This window comes from Fringilla coelebs (assembly GCF_963513975.1).
Source record: "Fringilla coelebs genome assembly, chromosome: 19".
Classification (NCBI taxonomy): Eukaryota; Metazoa; Chordata; class Aves; order Passeriformes; family Fringillidae; genus Fringilla; species Fringilla coelebs.
In genome coordinates, this window is record NC_140045.1 from 9,642,348 (window position 1) to 9,661,378 (window position 19,031).

At 44.1% G+C, this 19,031-nt stretch overlaps 1 protein-coding gene across 2 annotated transcripts in view; it reads left to right on the forward strand.

Moving 5' to 3' along the window:
• Nucleotides 1-19,031, forward strand: part of SAP30BP (SAP30 binding protein) — a 29,206-nt gene that overhangs the window by 133 nt on the left and 10,042 nt on the right. Inside the window, exons 2-4 of one of the 2 annotated variants that reach the window (XM_084218423.1) lie at nt 153-262; nt 3,165-3,212; nt 15,842-15,884. In XM_084218423.1, the coding sequence (XP_084074549.1) occupies nt 153-262; nt 3,165-3,212; nt 15,842-15,884 (201 nt within the window). The remainder of the gene's footprint in view (nt 1-152; nt 263-3,164; nt 3,213-15,841; nt 15,885-19,031) is intronic. The other variant, XM_084218424.1, reaches the window with a different exon arrangement.

Below are 19,031 nucleotides of genomic sequence, written 5' to 3' on the forward strand. Positions count from 1 at the left end.
CGGGCAGGGAGCCGGGACAGGCGGCGGGCTGGGGCGCCGGGGTTCCCCCGTGCGGCCCGCGCCGGCCAGGCGCTTTCCCCGATGTGAAGGGAAGGCCCCGCACGCTGCCACCTCCCCTTTCTTCACTGTTTTCCTTTTCTCTTTCTCCTTAGGTGAGAAAGGAGGCCTAGTGTCAGTTGGGTACGGGGAAGATGACTTTACCCGGCTGGATGGGGACGAAGAAGGGTACGAAGAGGAGGACGATGAGAACAGCAGGCAGTCAGTAAGTACCTCCCTGCTCCGGAGCTTGTCTTGACCCCTTACACAGGCTGTAGAGACTTTTCTCTTTCAAATAAAAACCCCAAATAGGCGCCCGTGATGGAACCTGGAATATCTGACTCCTGGTGTGAGTTTCAGCACTTTCCACCTCTTCCTTTCCACTTTGTTTTCAAGTAGAAAGCATTTGCTCTGAAACCCATCAGCAGCTTGGCACAGCTCGTGTTGCTCGTTACTGTGTTGGTGTCCTTGGACTCTTTTATGGGAAAAAGGCTGTTACAGCCACTCCAAATAAAAGCTGTTCTTTAAGCATAGTTGACCTATAAGAACCTTGTAGGAGGACCATACTGTCAGCTGGTGGATTTAAAAGAATAAACTTCTGTGCTGTGTTAAATTATTCTTTTGTGTGTAGCTCAATGCACTCCCTGCATCAAGGCACCTTGATGTAACAGTGTCCTGTCTACATGTGGGTGGCTTTTGTCTGTCACAGGTGCATGGCACGTGTCTGATATCACCTGGATTCTGAGATAACAGCAGTGTGGGGACACAGGGCATGGAGCTCACAGTGTGTGAGTGCAGCTGCATCACACAGAAGGATTTGTAGTTCTGCTCTGGGTCTGGGGGAGTGAAACAATAAGCTTGGAGGGGAAAAGGGAAAGTTCTCATCTCCTTTCTTTATTGTCACCCTTTTTCTTGTCTTCTCCCTGTTCCAGTTCTTTCTTCTACCACATAGCCAAAAACCCAGGACTACTCCTATAACTTTTCCTCACTGAAATCTGCTCTGTGTGTGTTGGATCATTCTCTTAGGAGACACTTTTTTCTGCCATTTGTCTGCCCAAGTAGCAGCCAAGGAATTCCTCGGTCTCTTGTTCTTGTTTTAAGTTCTGTTCTCTTGGCCCTGGTGTCTCCCTTAGCAAAGCAGTGAACCTTTTTACTGCTTCAGTGATTCTTCTATTTCTATCCAGCACTTCTAGGCTCTGCTTCAGTGAGGTCTGGGTAGTCCAAAGGAAGCCCTGTGTGTGATCCAGGTGCTTGCCAGGCTCAGCTGTGTTTGGTTAGTATTGTACAGGGCTTGTAGATGGAGTGGCTTTATTGCATGCACAGCTTTTGGTGCAGGTTGCAGCTCTCCATCATCAGCTGCTGTTCAGGAAAGGACAATCAGTCAATCACTCTGCTGTCAGCCAGTGGATCTTGCTTAGGTTTTTGGTTACAGTGCAGGTTGCACAAGTTACTTCCCTTTTTTTTCCCCGTTAAATATTCTCTGAGCAGACTTGAAAACTTCCTAGGGATTGCTTGTGCTGGTAGCTCATGTGGGTTATGAGCTTTTAGAAAGCAGGATGAAGTGCACTCAGGCTGCCTGTGCTTTGCTCTGTACAACTCAGTGGGTGTTTTAACTACTTTAACAGTGACTGAAAAGCCTCTGTTTTTATTCAAAGCCACTTCTCAGTAATGCTGCTTTGTTTGTTAATGTTCTTCCTCCCTGCTAGGTCAGAAGTTTTTGAGAGCTTTTTCAGTTACTGTCTGCAACGTGGATAATTCAACCCCTTATTGCTTTGATGAAAATCACTTTTATCTATATCATAGAGACTGTAGAGGGGAGAGCAATCTCATTTGTGTAAACACCGAGTTAGTTGGTTCTTTGCTAGTTGCAAACTCACTGTAATTAACCTTTGATAGTCTGGACTGAATTATTGTCATGTGTGGATCGTTCAGAAAGGGAAGCTGGAGAGTAGCTCAAGTGAAGGAGTTTGTGACTCAAATCTGTAAGAGTGGCATCTTAATTGAGTCAATTAGAACTTTCTGCCATTTTTGTGTGGTCAGCCTCCAGCTGTCCTTGTCAGAACTGGCTCATGTGCCAATGCTTTGAGGTGGGCAGTTCTTTGTAAACTCTTCCTTTCAGTTGCACCTCTCATTTCACTTTTTCCTTTGTTGTCCTCTTTGAAGCTGAAACACCCAAGTTCTTGTTCTGGGGCCAACATTGAAATTTGTGGGAAAGTTTGGAAGAAAAACCATTTTGCTGAGTTATGTGAGCATGAAAAACACTTTCTGCTCCTCAGAGTTGTTTTGAACCCAGAGTATGTGTTTATGTCTAGAAACAGGGGTACTGGGAGGATGCCCAGTGTGGGGACAGCAGATTTACTGCCAGTGGGGACCAGCCTGGAGCTTCCTGCTCTCCTGGTGTGGATTTTCACACAATGCTATGTTAGTATTTTAAGCTCTCACAGGGCAGAAGTTCCCCCAGTTCTTTGGCTTATTTCTGGTTCATAAAATAAATGTTTAAAAAATGGAGACTGTCATCTGAAATTTGTCAGTGTTCCCTTGTGTGGAGGTTCACAGCATCTGCAAGCAAGGCACGAGAGCTCTGCACCAGCAAGGAGGTTGTGTCTGCTGGATCCCTGGATCCCTGGAACTTGCTGCTAGGCCAGACCCTCTCCAAGCCTGCATGTTTGGTTTGGTGGCAGGCCACATGTGTGTCCTGTGTGTGTTGCTGATGCTTGGGACTATCACAGGTCTTGCAAATGCTGCTTTTTCTGTGGGTACTGCTGAACAGAGGCTCGTCAGTCACCACCTGCCAACTGGAGGGGACAGAATTGTCAAAGGACAAATGCTTTTGTTCCCCAGTTCTGCTGCTTCTTGTTGTCTAATTCTGAGCATTCCAGAGCTGCATGAGTTTGTAGGGACAGCTGCTGCTGAGTGATGCTTTTGCCTACAAAAACCCCCCAAACCAAACAAACACTTCTTCCTCTGACTGTAGGACTTGTTTTCTGGTTATGAGTGGGTGGGGCAGAACTACCCTCCGTGGAAAGGGTCTTGGACTGCTGCTGGGCTGCTGAATGCCCTTTGCTGTAAGTTCAGTTACTTGCCAGGCCTGCTCTTTAAGCTTAATCCTGTAAATTCTTGTCTTGTAGGAAGATGACGATTCAGAGACTGAAAAACCTGAGGCTGGTGACCTAAAGGTATTTGAAAGTGTGGTCTGGTGGTGGTGGGGAAGCTCAGTACAAGAGGAGTAAGTTTTAACAGCATGGCTTGGTGTTCATTTGTGATTTGTAGTTAGTTCCACACCTTTTGTAGCTTTAACCTGTGTTTCTGACTTTAGTCCTGGCTTCTGCCAAAGACAGTTATCACAGGCTGAGTCACAGTGAAGGTTGGCCTTCATTAATTTGGTCATGTTGTGCATTAGATCTGAAGTTTGCTGACAGCATCTCACCTGTTTTGTGGTGATGTGGGAGGTGCAGCATCCAATACAGAATTCTGTATGACCAGTGTTAGTTGGAATAATTTCTTCATTTAGAACAACTTAATGAATGAATTATCCTGTGCTCTTACAGGCCATGGAAGGTGTCAAAATCAATTCACTTCTCTCCAGCTCTGTCCTTCTGAATGAAGCAGTTTTGTAAAGGTCACAGAGAGATCTAAAAAATGAAATAAGATTCCCAGATAACAGCTATTATCATAAATAGTTGAAATCTTTATCTTGGGATTTCACCTTGTTCCTTCTGAACAGCAGGTGTTTAACAGCACACAGGACATGGATCAGACTAAAAGCTGGAGGACAAAAGACCAAATCCATTTGAAGCTATAGACAACTGTGTTTAATTTTTTTGTGTTGGTTCAGTAGCAGTCCTGTTCATCAGGAATGCTGAGTGATGAACAAGTGCAAGGGCATTTATTTTATCCAGCAGCTTCCTCAAGGATGCAGGCAGTCCCTAAACTCTGCTACAAAAACCAGAGGACTGTGCTGCAAAGCAAAATTCTGCAGAGAACTTGATTTGTCACAGGGCTTTGATAGGCTAAGATGAAGGCAAATGGATGTGTTCAGCTATTCTATTTGAATTAGTTTTATAGCAGTCCCACAATATTCTTATGCCTTTGCAGTGATACACAGCTGGAAATCTTGGCAGCTGTACTGGAGCTGGTAAAGTCTCTGTGTGTGAAATGGCTCCCAGGCACTTGGAAATGGAATGTGTTTTCTCCTTTCCTTGTTGCAAGAAAGATTTTTTTTTTTTTGAAAGAAAGTAAAAGGGAATCTCTCACTCTTATCCTTTTTCTACTTCTACATTTTTGCCCTGGTAAATATGCTAGCAAGATGTTTCTGTAAAAACTGCTGGATTCAAATATGTACTATGAAGTAAAAATATGGGATTTCCTTAGAAGATACATTTGGTGTAAATCAAGTTTTTGAAGTTGTGTAGTAGAGCTCTGTTGCAAGTGTGAGCATTTCTGTCTTCTCTAAAAGGGCTGTAGGACTTCAGGGCAGAGAGGGAGAATAGGCAGAGAGAAAGAACAGAATTAGACTGTAGTTGCTTTTATCTGAGTGAACATACGTGACAGGAATCTCACCACTGAATTGTGTGGGTGCTGCTTTAATCTGTCACTGACATTTCATGTTGGCTGGTTTGAAAAGCCTCTTGCTTTCGTGGGTTTTGTGTGCTGCTGTCCAGGTGCATTTTGTGCTTCTGAAGAAGAGCCATGTGTGGCCACAGAGCAGCATTTCAGATTCAGTGAGGAGGCAAAGAAATAATGAATGTATTCAAAATAAAAAGGATTTTGTATCTTGGTAGGCTGTGCAATAGTAACTCTGCAAGAACTGAAAATGTGAATGAAAGGAAATCAATGAAATAATGGTAAAATGTAATTCCTGCCACCCCATTGTGGCATGAAAGGTGAGGATTTGAGAAGAGTAGGAGGGAGGCAAAGCTGAACTGACTCTGAAACTCAGCAGTTTCAGACTTCCATGTCATCCTTAATAGAAGTCTTCAAACACAGGTGAAAAGGGAATTGTGTCCTTTGGCCTTTTGATGTTTTTTGAATATTGAGTGACAGCTGTAGAGCCAGCTGGCACTGGGTGGGCTGTGGAGGCAGCCCAGTGCCCTGCTGGGCTGTGGCTGTGGGGGCACTGCTGCAGCTGCACCAGCCATGCTGCTGGGAAGTTCAGTTGGGATGGGGAGGGATGGAAATCCCTGTGGAAGTATTTGTACTTGGAGCAGTTGCAAATGTTTCCTTTCCCCTTTTTCCACCAAGGGGCAGTGTTCTCCTCCATCCTCACTGCTTGGAGCTTGTAATGTCTGTGACAGCTAACAAGTGTTGCAGTTACTGTAAATCCAAAGTGCAGCCAGAAGGGAGGCTTTTGATTATAACTTGCTTACACTTTTGGGTAATTTAATTTGTTTTGAACCTGCAGAGTGCTGTAGTTGTGCCTGCTCAGTTTCATGGAGACATCACAGACCTGGAAACATGTTTAAATAGATTTCCCATGTTCTTTATATATGGCTAAGGCTTTTCCAAGGTCTGAATCTGACCATAGGCAGAAAGTAAATAATTTCAAATGACTGAGGAAAAAAAAATGCAATTTATCAGTCAATTATAGTTATTTCAAGCCCTGAAGATATATATAGATTTTTTTTTTCTTTTTGCTGGTGTTTTGCCTCTCTATACATACTGTGAATGAATTGCCTAGAGCTTATACCTTGAATAATGGAGCCTGGTTCTGTGGCTCCATTATGTTCCCTTGTTGCTGGTGCATCCTGTGATTTGGCCTCGTTGTGTACTTGGATAGTGCCAGAACCAAAACCTCCAGAAGGGTCAGTTGTGGGTGGAATCAGGAGACAGAGAGTGGGGAATGGTGTAAAAATTCTTTGGTCAAGGGATGATGGGGAGAGTGGAATTTGGAGCCTGCCTCAAATAGCCCCACTGGAAAGATATTTATTTTATATTTGTCTGAGGCTTTTCTCTTGATTCCAGGGAATCTGCCCTCGTTGTTTTGATGCAGGGGCACCTCTCTGGTTCAGCCCTAGTTCCTCACTGGAGGGAAAGCCAGCACAAAGTGCTGGTTGGCACTGCAGCTTTCCTGAGGGTTATTTTTTGCCAAGGAGCAAGTCACAATAAGCTTTCCAAGTTCTAACATTGTGATGTGAAACTGCTGCTTGGTGAGATAAAGAAGTTTTATACACCTGTTAGCAGGAAAAGGTGTGCCAGGAGGAGGAGAATATTGAAGCCTCGTCACCTGGAAGCATTCTTCCAGAGCAGACTCCTGGCCCATGGAATTCACGTTACTGAGCATCTAAGAGTTATTCAAAAACACACTGCTTGCAGCAAAAAGCAGAATCCTTCTCTTTAAAAGCAGATTCAGATATATTCAGTTGTATCCTGTAACTGCATTTTGAAGTGCTTCAGGCACTCAGGGGAAACTGGAGATTCAAATCTGGGTAGAACTAACTGCTCTTCCAGAAATCAAAGCTGGATGGATGCTCAGGCTCTGGAAGAGGACAGGTTTGTGAATGGCCACAATCCCTCTTACCTGAGCAGTCATCAACTGGAAATAATCATCTGCCTTAAAAGCACTTTAAAAACAAAACCTTCTGCTTTGAAGGGAGAAGAAATAGGCAACAAAATCTGTTGTTTAACAGTGATGTTAAAACACTGAAATCTACAGCCTGGATGAGTTCTTTGTGCCCTTTCCTCAGCTGCTGGAGCCCTGGGTACCAACTGAAGGAAGTTAGGGCTTGGGTGTGAAATGTGGCCTTGTGCTGGTTGGGAAGGACAGGGTTAACAGGGTGCAGGTTGCTGGGGCTCTGGCCAGCAGCTGGCTCTGGTTACAGCCTCGATGCAGTAACAAGATACAAGCTTTCAGAGCTCACTAAATGGACCAGCCCCGCTGGAAAATGAAAAATGAACCTTAAAATATTGACCTTGTGCTCTAAGCCTCACCTGAGGGGTTCTGTGCTTCATATTGGAGGGCTGGATGAATAAAAGGTCGCAAGTGTTGATCAAGGACAGAGCCCAGCCCTGCAGCTTGGCTCCTGGAGCTTTCCCAGAGGGAAATCATTAACTCTTGAGCGTTAATTGTTCTGTCAGGACCAGCCAGTGCAGGAAAGCTAAGAAATTTGCCACTCCCTTGGCAGGTGAATGCCTGCCACATGGTAGCAGTTTTTCAGAACAGGTGGCTACTTTGATGTTTTTCCTTTCCTGGTTTTGTTTTGAGGGTCCCCTCTGCATCCTCAAGCTGTTGTATGGAGAGGCAGCCAAAGTGGGATCCCTCAGGAGGCTGTCACATTTTCAGAGGAATACTGTGCCTCTAAGCACCTCCTCTTGATAATCATCAGCTCTTTATTATGTTTGGCTTTTATTGATCCAGCATACCTGTAAAGTAATTCTCCTGTGTTATGATGTGTAGGTGTGTGCTAATACTTAGAGGCTTTTGACTGCGGTGGTTTTTTTATCTTGCCTACCCATTGACCTGTTTGTTTAAATACCAAAATTATCTTGATTTAAAGTAAAAGTGGTAAGTGCTGAGGACCAGTAAATGGGTGTGTGTGCAGTAATGTAATCCCTGAAATTAACTCTTACTTTGATATGGCATATTAATTTTTCTGAATTCAGCATACATTCATCAAGCCAGCTTCTCAAAAAATGCTTGAACCTACTCATTAACTTTCATCTCAGGTGTAATTATTTTGCTCCAAAGAAGGGGAAAAGTATGTTTGGGAAAAGTTCTATCCTGAAGTTAATATCCTTGCATTATGCATGGCTGTGAGCATACCTCAGTAAACGCTTTCAAAGCATGAACTATGCTATTCCCAGGGCTGGGGTCAAGGTTAGAACTCCAGTGGTTTGTTTCCTCACTCATTGCTTTGCCTGGAAGCACAGCCTGAAGGTGCCAGTGATAAGCACTGCAGTCTCAGATTCTTTTTCTGTGTTTCAGCTTCCTTTTAACATAATTGTGTAAAATGCTATCTGTGCTTCCAACTCTGTGTGGTTTTCCCTTGTTTTAGGTTTGACAGATGTTTTTTCAGAGCTCTATAGAGAGAACCAGAGAGTTTTGCAGAGAGTTTAGAGGGCAGTAGAGGTAACTCAGCTGAAATGCTGTCTCTGTACTGCTACAGTGAGTTCCCAGACATGAAACCAGCTGATATCTGGTTCCCATTTTATCTGGGTGAACCTTGGTTACTGCCAGAGAATATCACAGGCAGTCAAAGCTGTTCTGCATGCAGGAAGCAAAACAACATTTGGCATCTGGGATTATTTTGCCCCTTGCCACACGTACTCCTGTCTCCAGCTCTGTCTGAGAGGGAGACAGATCACAGCCTCGTGGGGCTCTGAAGCTGGAATACCTCCTGGAGAGCTCCTGGCTTCCATCCAGCTCTGGAGCTGTTTGGAAGATGAGACATGTCCGTGGACATGCTTGTTCCTTCCTCCCCGCCGGGCATACATGTTGCAGCAGACTCTTCACTCCCTGCAGTACTGAATACCAGGGATTATTGACACAGGTGTGGCTTGCCTTCTCCCAAAGAAGAGCCAGGCTTGTTCTGTTTGTCTTTAAACTTGAAGAAAAGTCCTTTCTGGAGCTGCTTCCCCTTGCATATTTCACCTGATAAAGGTCTGAGTTCTTCAAGTCCAGCTCTGTAGCTGCAATTATTTCTGGCTGCTGTTCTCAAATGGGCTGTTCTGTTTGTGCAGGTCTGTGCATGTCACAGTGAGGGGCTGAGCAGTCAGCACAGATGGAGCATTGCCTCAAATACCAGCAAATAGCTGAAAATAGCTCCTTCCAGCTGCCCTGTTCTGGGTACAGAAGGAGCAAAATCTGGATAAACTCTGTGGGATGTATTCATGAAGGAGTGAATTTCTCGCTGAGGATACTTGCTATTACACCTTGTCTCTACTCCAAACCATGAAGAATTTTTAGTACTATGTGCTAGGGGAGAAAGCTTGTGCAAGAAGTTAATTTTGTAAGCTCTCCTGAGCCTTTCCTTTGCTGCTGTGAGGCTTCAGAATTTTCACAGCCCACCTTCACCTTCTACTTGATTCTGCACTGCAACAAGCTGTAAAAAATAAAATCATCCAAGTACCTGGACACCTCCAGCCTTGTCATGTCTTGCTGGTACTTGACCAGTGAATTTCTATTTCATTGTAGTAAGCAAAAATCACTTGAAAGAATTTTTGGGCTGTGTTGTACTCCTGGGGCTGTGAAGGGAAGCAGGTAGCTTTGGGACCAGGCTCCACTGGAAGCAGGTGTTATGAATTGTACCTCCATGTGGAAAGCAAAAGTTCTGGCGCACAGTTCCTTAACTGGAAGTTACTCCTAACAAATAATCTTTGTCAAATACTCAGATAGCATATGTCAGGTGAATGGAGTCAAGTTTCAAAGAAGCTATTTAAAGGCTTTATGCTATGAATGCTTCCTTTCCAAAGCGCTTTCTCGCTGAAATGTTTTGCCAGGTCTTGGTTGGGATTTTTTCAGTGGGTTTTTTTTTTGCCTTTCATTAATGAATGTGTATTTTTAGATGTAATTTAGGTGGAAAAGTAAAAGGCAGTGTCAGCTATGCACATTTTGATAGGGAATGTTTCAGCAGCTGACTCTTTGAATTGTTCTTCCTTCTCTTTCTGTCTGTGACTGTATCTCCAAACAGATTTGTAAAGACTGTATATAAGTGTCACTGAAGGGTGGATGTGTCAGGCTTTTTTCCTATGGAGGCTTATTTCTGAACTGCTGGATTTCTCTTGGTATCTAGATCATGGTCCCTACAGGTTTTTCTTAGTTAAATTTCTTATGCTGAACTGGGCACTTTGCCTGGAGTTATGTAGCAGAGCTGGCAAACAGGATATGGCTGTAGGAAATGTGCTTGTTTCAAGCTTTCTCTTGGGATTCTCCTCTCTCACAATACAAGAAAAAAAAAAAAAAAGGGTGGGGGGGAGGAGGAATAAAAGCATTGTACTCCTGTTGCCTGGCTTTCTCTTCCCCAGACTCTAAATGCACTTGACATGCACTCTGTTTGCTGCCTTCAGCCTGGGTGCACACCAACATCAGGCAGATCTGGGGAGCAAGAAATGAAATCATGTCATGGACTTTTAATATTAAATGAGACATTTCTGGTGTTCTGTTCCCATGAGCACTTCTGATCTTTGTAGAGGAAAAACAAGAACATAATTGCTAACATGTTCCTTAAAAAAAAAGAAAAGAAAGGGGAGGAAAAAAAGCACAATGCAGGGTTTGGTGTTGCCTTTCTTCTGCTGCCTGCATGATGTAGGCATTTCACCTGCTTGCTCTGGCAAGGCCATCATCACTATTGGCTTAGACAACTCTTCTAACACTTTCTGCAAGTTATAGTTCCTTTCCATCATGCTCAGCCAAGAGAGGCTGTTTGTGTTTTGGGACTACAGGAGATATTCTGAATTGTAGAGAGGAGGGAAAATTACAAAAACTTGTTGCTGGCTCTTGCTCAGATTCAAGAAATCCACTGTAACAGCTGTTACAGCAGCAGATCCCCTGGCTACTGTACTGAAAAATTCTCTGCAATATCTTCAAACTAATACACTGCTTGACAATGATGTCACTGGTCTGTACATTTTGTGGCTGCCAGTTTAAATTTGCATTAAATTTATGTGCAAACAATCACGTGAAGTAGCAAGGAGAGAGAAGAAATTCTGCAACACAAGAGCATTTGCTGAAAAAAATAAAAAAAGAAAATGTTGAGGGGGAGGTACTGTGTGAGCTAGTTGCTTTTGTTATTACCTGGAAGTCAGTGGACAAATGAAGCTGCAGGTTTCAGTAGGCTGAAAGTCTGGAAATGCAACTGAGCAGTGGCAAACGTGGCATCAGCTTCACCATTTTAAAAAATTTGCATGCTAAAAATTTGCATGTTTAACAATTGCATTGTTAAAGCCATCAGGGTCTGGTTTTGTGTCTTCTGCCTCCCTCTTGAACCATTTCTCCTGGTAGCTTGAAGTGCACCTGCACTGACATGTGCACCTGCATCTGCAAGAATTGCTTGAATTTATACCTTGTGGTGACAGTTAATGCCAGCAGTTATGTTGGATGTGAGCACTGAGCTGGATTTATGGATCTTGTTTCAGCAAGGATTTAGTGAGCATTGTTTTAAGTCAGTCCATTCTTTCCATTAAATAAAGCTGTTCTGGGCAAGCCTGTCCAAACTGGAATTCATCAGTCTCAGATTCATATTGTTTTGCTTCCTTCCTTTCATCTCTGTTCCATGCTGTGAGGATTGTGTTGGGTTGGTTTTATTTTCCTTAGGGCTTGAGCAGACACTGTTTTTTATGTAACTGGATGGAGACACTGTAGGACTGAAAAGATGGTCCACATGTCACCCCAGTGAGGTGAAAGCTCCAGGCAAAATGCAGCATTTCCCTTGTGTGTGTGTGTACACACCCTCCCTTCATTTTGCTTCTCTTTAACTGGTGATGATATATGAAAACTGAACCAGCACTTGGTGCTCATGAGCCAGGCTCTTGCAGGCAGTCATCTTGTCCAGGGCTTGGGAAAGTGGAAAAAATGAAAAACCTTTCCCTATACTCAAACAGGATTAGTAACAGCATAAGTGTTGTCTGCTATCAGTGAGCTGATGTGCACAATTGTTCTTAGAAGCACAGAAATCTCTGAAACAGGTGCAGTTTGGGTTTTTTAAATACTTTGTCCATAGCAGCTTGTGGTCTTCAGAGTCTGCTCTTTATTAGTCTCCAGATCAGGGGGAAGGAGGCTCCCTCCTGCTTGTTTTTGTGTTTCCAGTCTTCTTCCAGCTTGGCTCTGGAGCACCGTGGCAGCCCTTGACTCCTTTCAGTGGCTCTGTTGGAGTGAGGCTGGCTGGCTTTGGGCCCTTAAACTGTTGATCTTGTGAGATCAGGGCTGCACAGTAGATGGCAGCCAGAAAATCAACTTGCTGAGTGCATGATAAAGCACAGTACTGCTTTTTTTTTTGCCTTTTTTTTTTTCAAACTCAGTCAAGCAATAAGTGAGTTTAGAGTTGCTTCTGTACAGATTTTCAGGGGTTTGGTTTGTGACAACTCTGGTACAGGTGTCACTAGCAAAGTCTTAGCCTTGTTTTTTGAAAGGCCTCAGAATTCTAATGGAAATGAACGCTTTAAGTGATGCCTTTAGCTCTGGGATGCTTGAAATCTCTATAATAATTTCATATATTTACTCTGATAGGGAGTTTTGACATAAAATCCCTCCTGTTGGAACCACTCACCTGCTTGCTTTTATGCTCCACGTGGGGTGCTGATACACAACACAGTGGGTATTGGTGATGGAATCTACAGAGAGATCCTTTGCCTAAGTGGATTTAGGTAACTTCCCTACATAAAATTCAGTTACCTTCAAATTTTCCATTGTTTAAATGCTTTGGAATTCCTTTAGAAATATCTCATCCATGCATAAATATTTCTTTTCTTTCATAACCAAAAGGTAGCAACTTTCCAGTATTTATTGTACCTTATTTTTCCACTTGGTGATTCTCCATTTCATTCCACTTAATGTATTAGATAAGATCTGCAGATTTGTGGTTTTTATGCTGTCTTTCCTAATCAGTTCATTGTACTCATCATGTGTCTCAAACTTCAATTAGCCTAAGGGAGTGTAGAACAGTTCTGGTGTGATTGCTCCACTGGAAGTTTTTAGAACGTTCTGGATCTTCAGTGGATACTCAAAGGTTTGAACAAGACTCCTTAATCCTTGCATCTGCCAAACTTTAGTCAAGTTGTTGATGCTTGCCTCATAGTTTTCAACAGCAAACTGAGCAAATACGAACAAGCGCTGGAGGTGGTGGTCATCAGTTTGTATTTTGAAAGCATTTAAGAGGTTTGAAAGCAGCCCCAGTTAATGAAAAGCGGTGTTGATGTCTCCAGCTCGTTCAGGATGGAGCAGTGGGTGGAGGTATGAAGGAACTCATCACTAAGCAAAATTCCTGTCCCTGGGCAGTGAGGTGTGGCTGCAATCCAGGGCTGAACGTGTTTGCTTTTGCTTGGTGTAGCTCTGGGCTCTCTGATGTCTTGCCTGGGGCCTGTGGGGACTGGACTTGTTGGGGTGGCTGTGGTGGGAAAGTGTGGGCCAGGGCAAAACAGTGGAGCCTGATAGGACTGGCTTGATTTAGCCTCTTATAAATGGGACAGACTCAAAGGATGCAAATTAAAGAAGAAAATTCCGGTTAAAGCAAACTTACTGATGATTCTGGAAGTTCCTAGAACATGCTATTTAACACAGCTGACATTTCAGAGATTTTTGTCTAATATAAAGCATGGCAGGAGGGGGTTTGGCCATCAGATTCTCTCTCAGCACATGAGTTCATGTTTCCTGAGGGTTGTGTGCTTATGCTTGGTACTAATTCCAGGCATACAGGAGACTTGAAAACGAGCTTCTGGACAAGTCAGAAATGCAGCACAGCCCCTTGCAAAGCTGTTAGTGGCCCAAATAAGAGGGCAGCCTTTTTGGGGCCACATAGCCCATGTCTAAAGCACCTGAATTTGGCTGTGCCACTGCGTTGTTTAAGGGCCTGCTTGACAATATTGCTGTATTGGGGGATTATTTCTCTTGCAATAAGTGGGCAGAAGGAGATGGGAGGCATAATGGAATAATAAATGGTATGAGGGTATGAGGAAGGATCAGGAGGCGCTCAGGGGCATAGCCTGTCTCTTCCACTTCCTTCTCAGTTCCACTGAAAACTTGCAGGAGATAAGAGTGCAAGATGTAGTTTGGTCAAGGTTGGAGCTAAAGCTGTTCCCTCCTTTCACCTCAACAAACACTTGCTTGTTGTCTCAAACCAAGGTGAGAAATAGTTTTAATTACCCATCTAGCAAGTTCCCCCCTGAAAGGGAATGAGCAGCCTCCTGACACATGTATTCACTGCTGGTGAGTCACTGTATGTGCCTGGACAGATCTTACCTTCCATCTGTGAGCTTCTCCAGCCTCTGTGGTCATCTGGATTTGTCCTCACAGCCCATCAGTTACCACAGAGTTGCTCCGATTTCTCCAGTGGTGACCTGAAGCTCAGTCTGTGAACTCCCCATCCACGTAGGTTTGTGGAGAACACAGTCTGGATTCTCTGGATTCCTGTCCAGTGCCCTCACCAAACAGAGCTACTGCTTTGGCATCATTTTTTTTGTTTTGAAATGTCATGTTCCTGTTGAAATTTTTCTCTGTGATGCTGGGAGGAGAGCTGTTGATGCACACACCAAAGGCATTGTCTCAGAGGGGTTGGAGCTGTGACACTTCAGCCCATCTCAGAGGGGCCTGGGGCCAGCTGGCCGGGGAGATGTGTGTACTTCTTTCTTTTTCTAAAATAGCTTTAGCCTTGTATTTTTGTGATCCAAGTGTACTAATGCAGAAATAGTGCTTTCTTCTTTTTTTTTTTCTGTGTCTTCCATGAATGGCTATAAAAAATGCCCTGTAGCAGTTAGTGCCACACAAAGAATGTGTTTTTCTGCTTCCAGAGGGCTTTGGCTTCTCTGAAAATGGGTCATTTTCAGAGTGAGTTTGGCACAGGCTGTTCCCACATCTGGCTTGGTGACCTCACTGCTCTCTCCTCACCTGATGCACCTCTCACCTGACTGGAAATGGAGAAAAGGAGGGGGTCAGGGAGCTGTTACCAAGCAGCAAGGATGCAGCATTCTGTCAGTGTCAGGTTCAATGAATGGCTTCAGTGTTTGGAGGCGCTGAGGAATTTTGGACAACAGACCAGTGAGTCACAAAAGGTCTTTGGGAGGGAGGCAGAGGGAGAGGGCAATGTTGGGATACAGCTGGTACTGTTTCAGAAACTTTATTTGTGCCGAGCTTGATATTGCTTGTGACTCTGCTGGGATCTCCCAGAAGCACCAAAATATTTGGGTGTTGGTCTCAGTATGGTGAAACCATATTTAAGAGTGTTTTATCCTACCTAATGCCTCCTGCTCAGCACACTCTGCTGCAAACATCTGCAAATGAGGTGTCCTTAATTCCTTTAATCAGGCAGGGATTAGCTGTGTGGCCATCTCCAAACAGAGCACTGCAAGCCAGTGCAGGTTGCTCTTGAGTCCCTGGTAGAGCAGCTTGGCTGTATCACTCCTGGAAGGCAGCAGCAAGAGAGCTGACAGTGGGATCATCCTTCTAAAATGGGAGCACAGCATCTGCAGCACCAGCACCCTCCCTGGCAGTTTGGCTTGGAGAGGGTTTGACACAGTGGCACAGGTGAATTTAGCATCACACATCTGGCAAACCTCTGCAGCCTGGGAGCCTGCAGAGCTCTGGGAGCCTCCCAGAGCCTGGAGAGGCTGATCAGGAGCTGCCCTGAAGTCCCTGAGCTCTGGCTCTGGGAGCACCTGGGCTGGGGAAATGCAGCAGGCTGATCCTGCTCAGAGCACTGGGAGCTGCACAGAGCTGTGCTTGGCATTCCCAGGACTAAAGGAGTCTCCTGTGGGCTGGATCCAGCCTGTGTTCACCTAACTGTGCTCTAAAACACTGACTCCTGGTCGGTGCCCAGGGGCAGTCACCAGAAATGAAGAATCTATGGTTTGATCTGTTTTGAGGAAAGGCTTTGTGTACAGCAGTTTCTGTGGAATTCCAGAGGAGTTCAGTGTCCAAGACCTGGTGAAACAAAGCTTTAATTCTTTCATTAAATTTAGCTTTACAAAGAAATTGAGCATCCTGTTAGACTTCGACTTTCCATGTTCCAGACATTGTCCTCTTACCTAATAAATTGGATTTCATTCTTAATTTTTATTTTCTTGTCTCAGAGAAAAGTTGTACATTTCTAAATAAACAGCATGGCGTTTTAGATTGGAGGCATAACTTGACTAAAATCTGCTTCTTCCTTCTTTTTTGCAGGAATTCTCAGAAGTGGAGAAAAGAGATCCCCAGGAGCTAGTTGGTAAGTTCACTCAAAAGTATTTATTCACAGGTTTTTATTCATGCTAGACCTTGTAAGTCTCACTTTGTAAAAAGCATTTTTCCTCTGCCCTGGCAATGCTGTAATTTCAATTACTGCCTGAATATTTTCAGTGAACTTTTCTTCTGGGAGAAAGGCTTCATGCCTAAAAATATGAAAATAATTCCATGTTTAAAACATGTATGTAAAGGGCAATGTTGGTGTTTTTCTAGATGAGCTTAAAACCAAGTGTAGCTTTGTCTAGACAGAGCCAGTGGAACCAGGAGTGATGACTTTGTTCTGTGGCTTCCAAAACTCACTGAGAGTATCTCCATTTAAATGTGAGCCACTCACAGATTTACAGCTGCTCTGCTGACATAGTACTCTATATTTTCTAATAGTTACTAAAACTTGATTTTTGTGACATCTCATTTATTCATTGCACCATTATTAGATTTGGAAAGTCCAGGGTTTTCAGCTTGAAATACAATCCTCTGCTTGGTCTCTTTGCAACTGCACAGAAACTGCATTTTATATTGCATTTCTGACTGTCTTGCACTGATGCTCTGTTCCTGAGGTTACTCCTTGTGTGGTATCACATAATAATATCATTAAAAACAAATGAGTTTGGAAGTTGCTTCATCTCTCAGATCAGTTTGATATTTCAGTCATAAAATGGGGTAAGTGTAAATTAAGGTAGTAAATACTCAAGTGCTCAGCTGTGACTCCTACAGCAGCCATCACTGAAGCCTGGGATTTATAAATCCTTTTTAGTTGGCCTGCCTAGACTTTGCAACTGCTCTGTTGGATTTTCTGCCTTTGGAAGGCAAAGCTGCTTCAACCAATCTCATCATTAAATGCAACAGAAATCATTCTCCCATCTACTCATCCTCCTCAAAATGCACCCTGGAAGCATGGATGAGGCAGCAGCATTTGGGGTAAAAACTACAGCAAAATCTCTGGAAGCCAGCTGCTGTTTTCCTCTGTATTTTCCATATGGGTGAAGCTGTGCAGCTGTGCATCAGTGTAGTGGGAAGTCCTTTCTTAATGGAGGTGTAAGGCTGAGGTTACAATTCTGTCAGTCCCCTTTCCCCACAGTGACTGCCCAGACTGCATTTCTTTGTCTCATCCTGGCCCAGACTTGCACATGGGTTTAAAAGCAGCACAGGGAGCACTTGGTAGTGTCACAGCTCATGGGTGAACAGTGTTGGAGGGTCTGAGACCTGGACTGAGGTCTCTGCAATCTTACCTTTAATATCCTTTTCCAACAGCAGTGTGCAGGCTGGCTTTGTGCAGAACCAGGTTATTAGAGGTCAGCATACTTGCCATGCTGGATTCTGTATGTCTGTTCCATTAGACCATATCTTATCTAGTGGAAAAGGAACTGTTGCAAGACTTACAGTTGGAGTAATGTAAGAACCACTCCCTTTCTGGAAACTTGGACTTTCACAGTTAAAATTATTTAATGAAAAAAGGTGCAAGATTTTCTGACACAAAGTGAGTAACTGCTCCAATCTGGACACCTCAAGTTTTTTCTATCAGTCTGTGGAAATCGAGGTCCTCCTTGGACAGTTTTCCACAGCTGCTTCTTGCATGAAAAGAGTGTGGGCCTGCTCCTCTCAGAAGACAACCCTACATTTTTCTGCATCACCTTTATTAAAGTCTGCGATTGTGCAGTTGCTTAAGTATTAAATAAGTGTAGGCTCCTGCCAAAAGCACTGTTTGTGTTTTACCTCCCCGGATGCACAATAACCTTGGAGCAGCTCTGGGAGTGGGAGCCAGCTGGGATCCATCTTCACTGCTCTTTTTTTGTTGTTTCTTTTTTTTTTTTTTCCCCTGTGAGGCTTCCAGCTGGATCCATTCCCTGATGTGCTTAGTGCATGCTAGGTGAGCACTGGAGCTGGCACAAAGAAAACAGTGGGGATGAGCTCCTGGGAAGGGCAAGGTTGTCCTGACTTATGCCAAAGTAGTGATCACATAATCAATGGATGACAAAATGAAAGGGAAGGTATCAGTCCCCTGGATGAGAAAGAAGTATGTGTGAAACTTATTTTCGTAGATTTCTACATCGCCATTGTCCTTTGGGGCTTTTTGTACCACTCTAAATCAAATTTCATGGTGCTGCCACGACATTGCATTTGCTGTTTCCTGCAGCCTTGAGAAATAATACTTGAAGGATGTAGGAGTTTTTTGCCCTGAAGTTCTTTGCAGCAAGGTTGTTTACCTTTTGGATTGGAAGAAATGTTCTCTCCAGCCCTTGGGATATCTAAGCACAAAGTCAGTGTTCATAAGAGCAGAAAGTATGGCTGAGTTGCAGGTCTCCCTCTGCATTTCTCAGCCCATGGAGCAGAAAGGGACCTGGTGTCCTTCCATGGATGGGTGACTCACTGGCATGTTGTTGTCTCCAGTTCTTCCCTCTGATTTGGCTGTTCTGGTGCCAGGAAATCAGAACCCCCCCCACCCCCTGGTTTATGCCAAGCAGCCTTGACTGGAGTGCCAGGGAATGCAGTTGTAGAGAGCAGGCACCACCGGTTTGTGTGTCTCCAGGGGAAGCCCTTGTTGCTCTGATCAGCCTTTCCTTGTTTTCTTTGTATAGTGTGACCTTTAGAAAGAAACTGGCACCTGAACTGCCTCTAATCCCTTGTGGCTGCTTCAAACACAGCATATAAGTGACCCCTGAAAGGGACAGGAGTTCTTCATCCCACCTGGGAGCAGAGTTAACCCAAGAGCCATGATCCATACAGTGTCTGTCCTGTACAGCCAGCTCCTGTGCTCTCTTCTTTTGGTTTTCTCTGTACTAGGAAAGCATTCCTACCCATCTGTAGGAAACAAAATTCCTCTGTGGTCTCTGACAATGTCTCCAGCACAGCCTCTGGACTGAGAGCAGTCATTTCCTTCTGAAAGTGGAGCTCACAGTTTGCACTGTGCCACTTCCTCTCCTGCTTTGCAGATTTGTCTCCTGCTATTGGGTGTAGGTCACATAATCCATCTATCTCAAACTGAAACACATTAAATGTAGCATTTCCATTTAGTTTTCTGCCTTACCAAGATCTGGTGTGCAAATCCTTGAAATCTGTGACATATCCTTCACTGACTGCTGAGGTGCTGGGAGCAGAGGAGTGGCTCTCCTTTACCACAGTGCATGTGCTG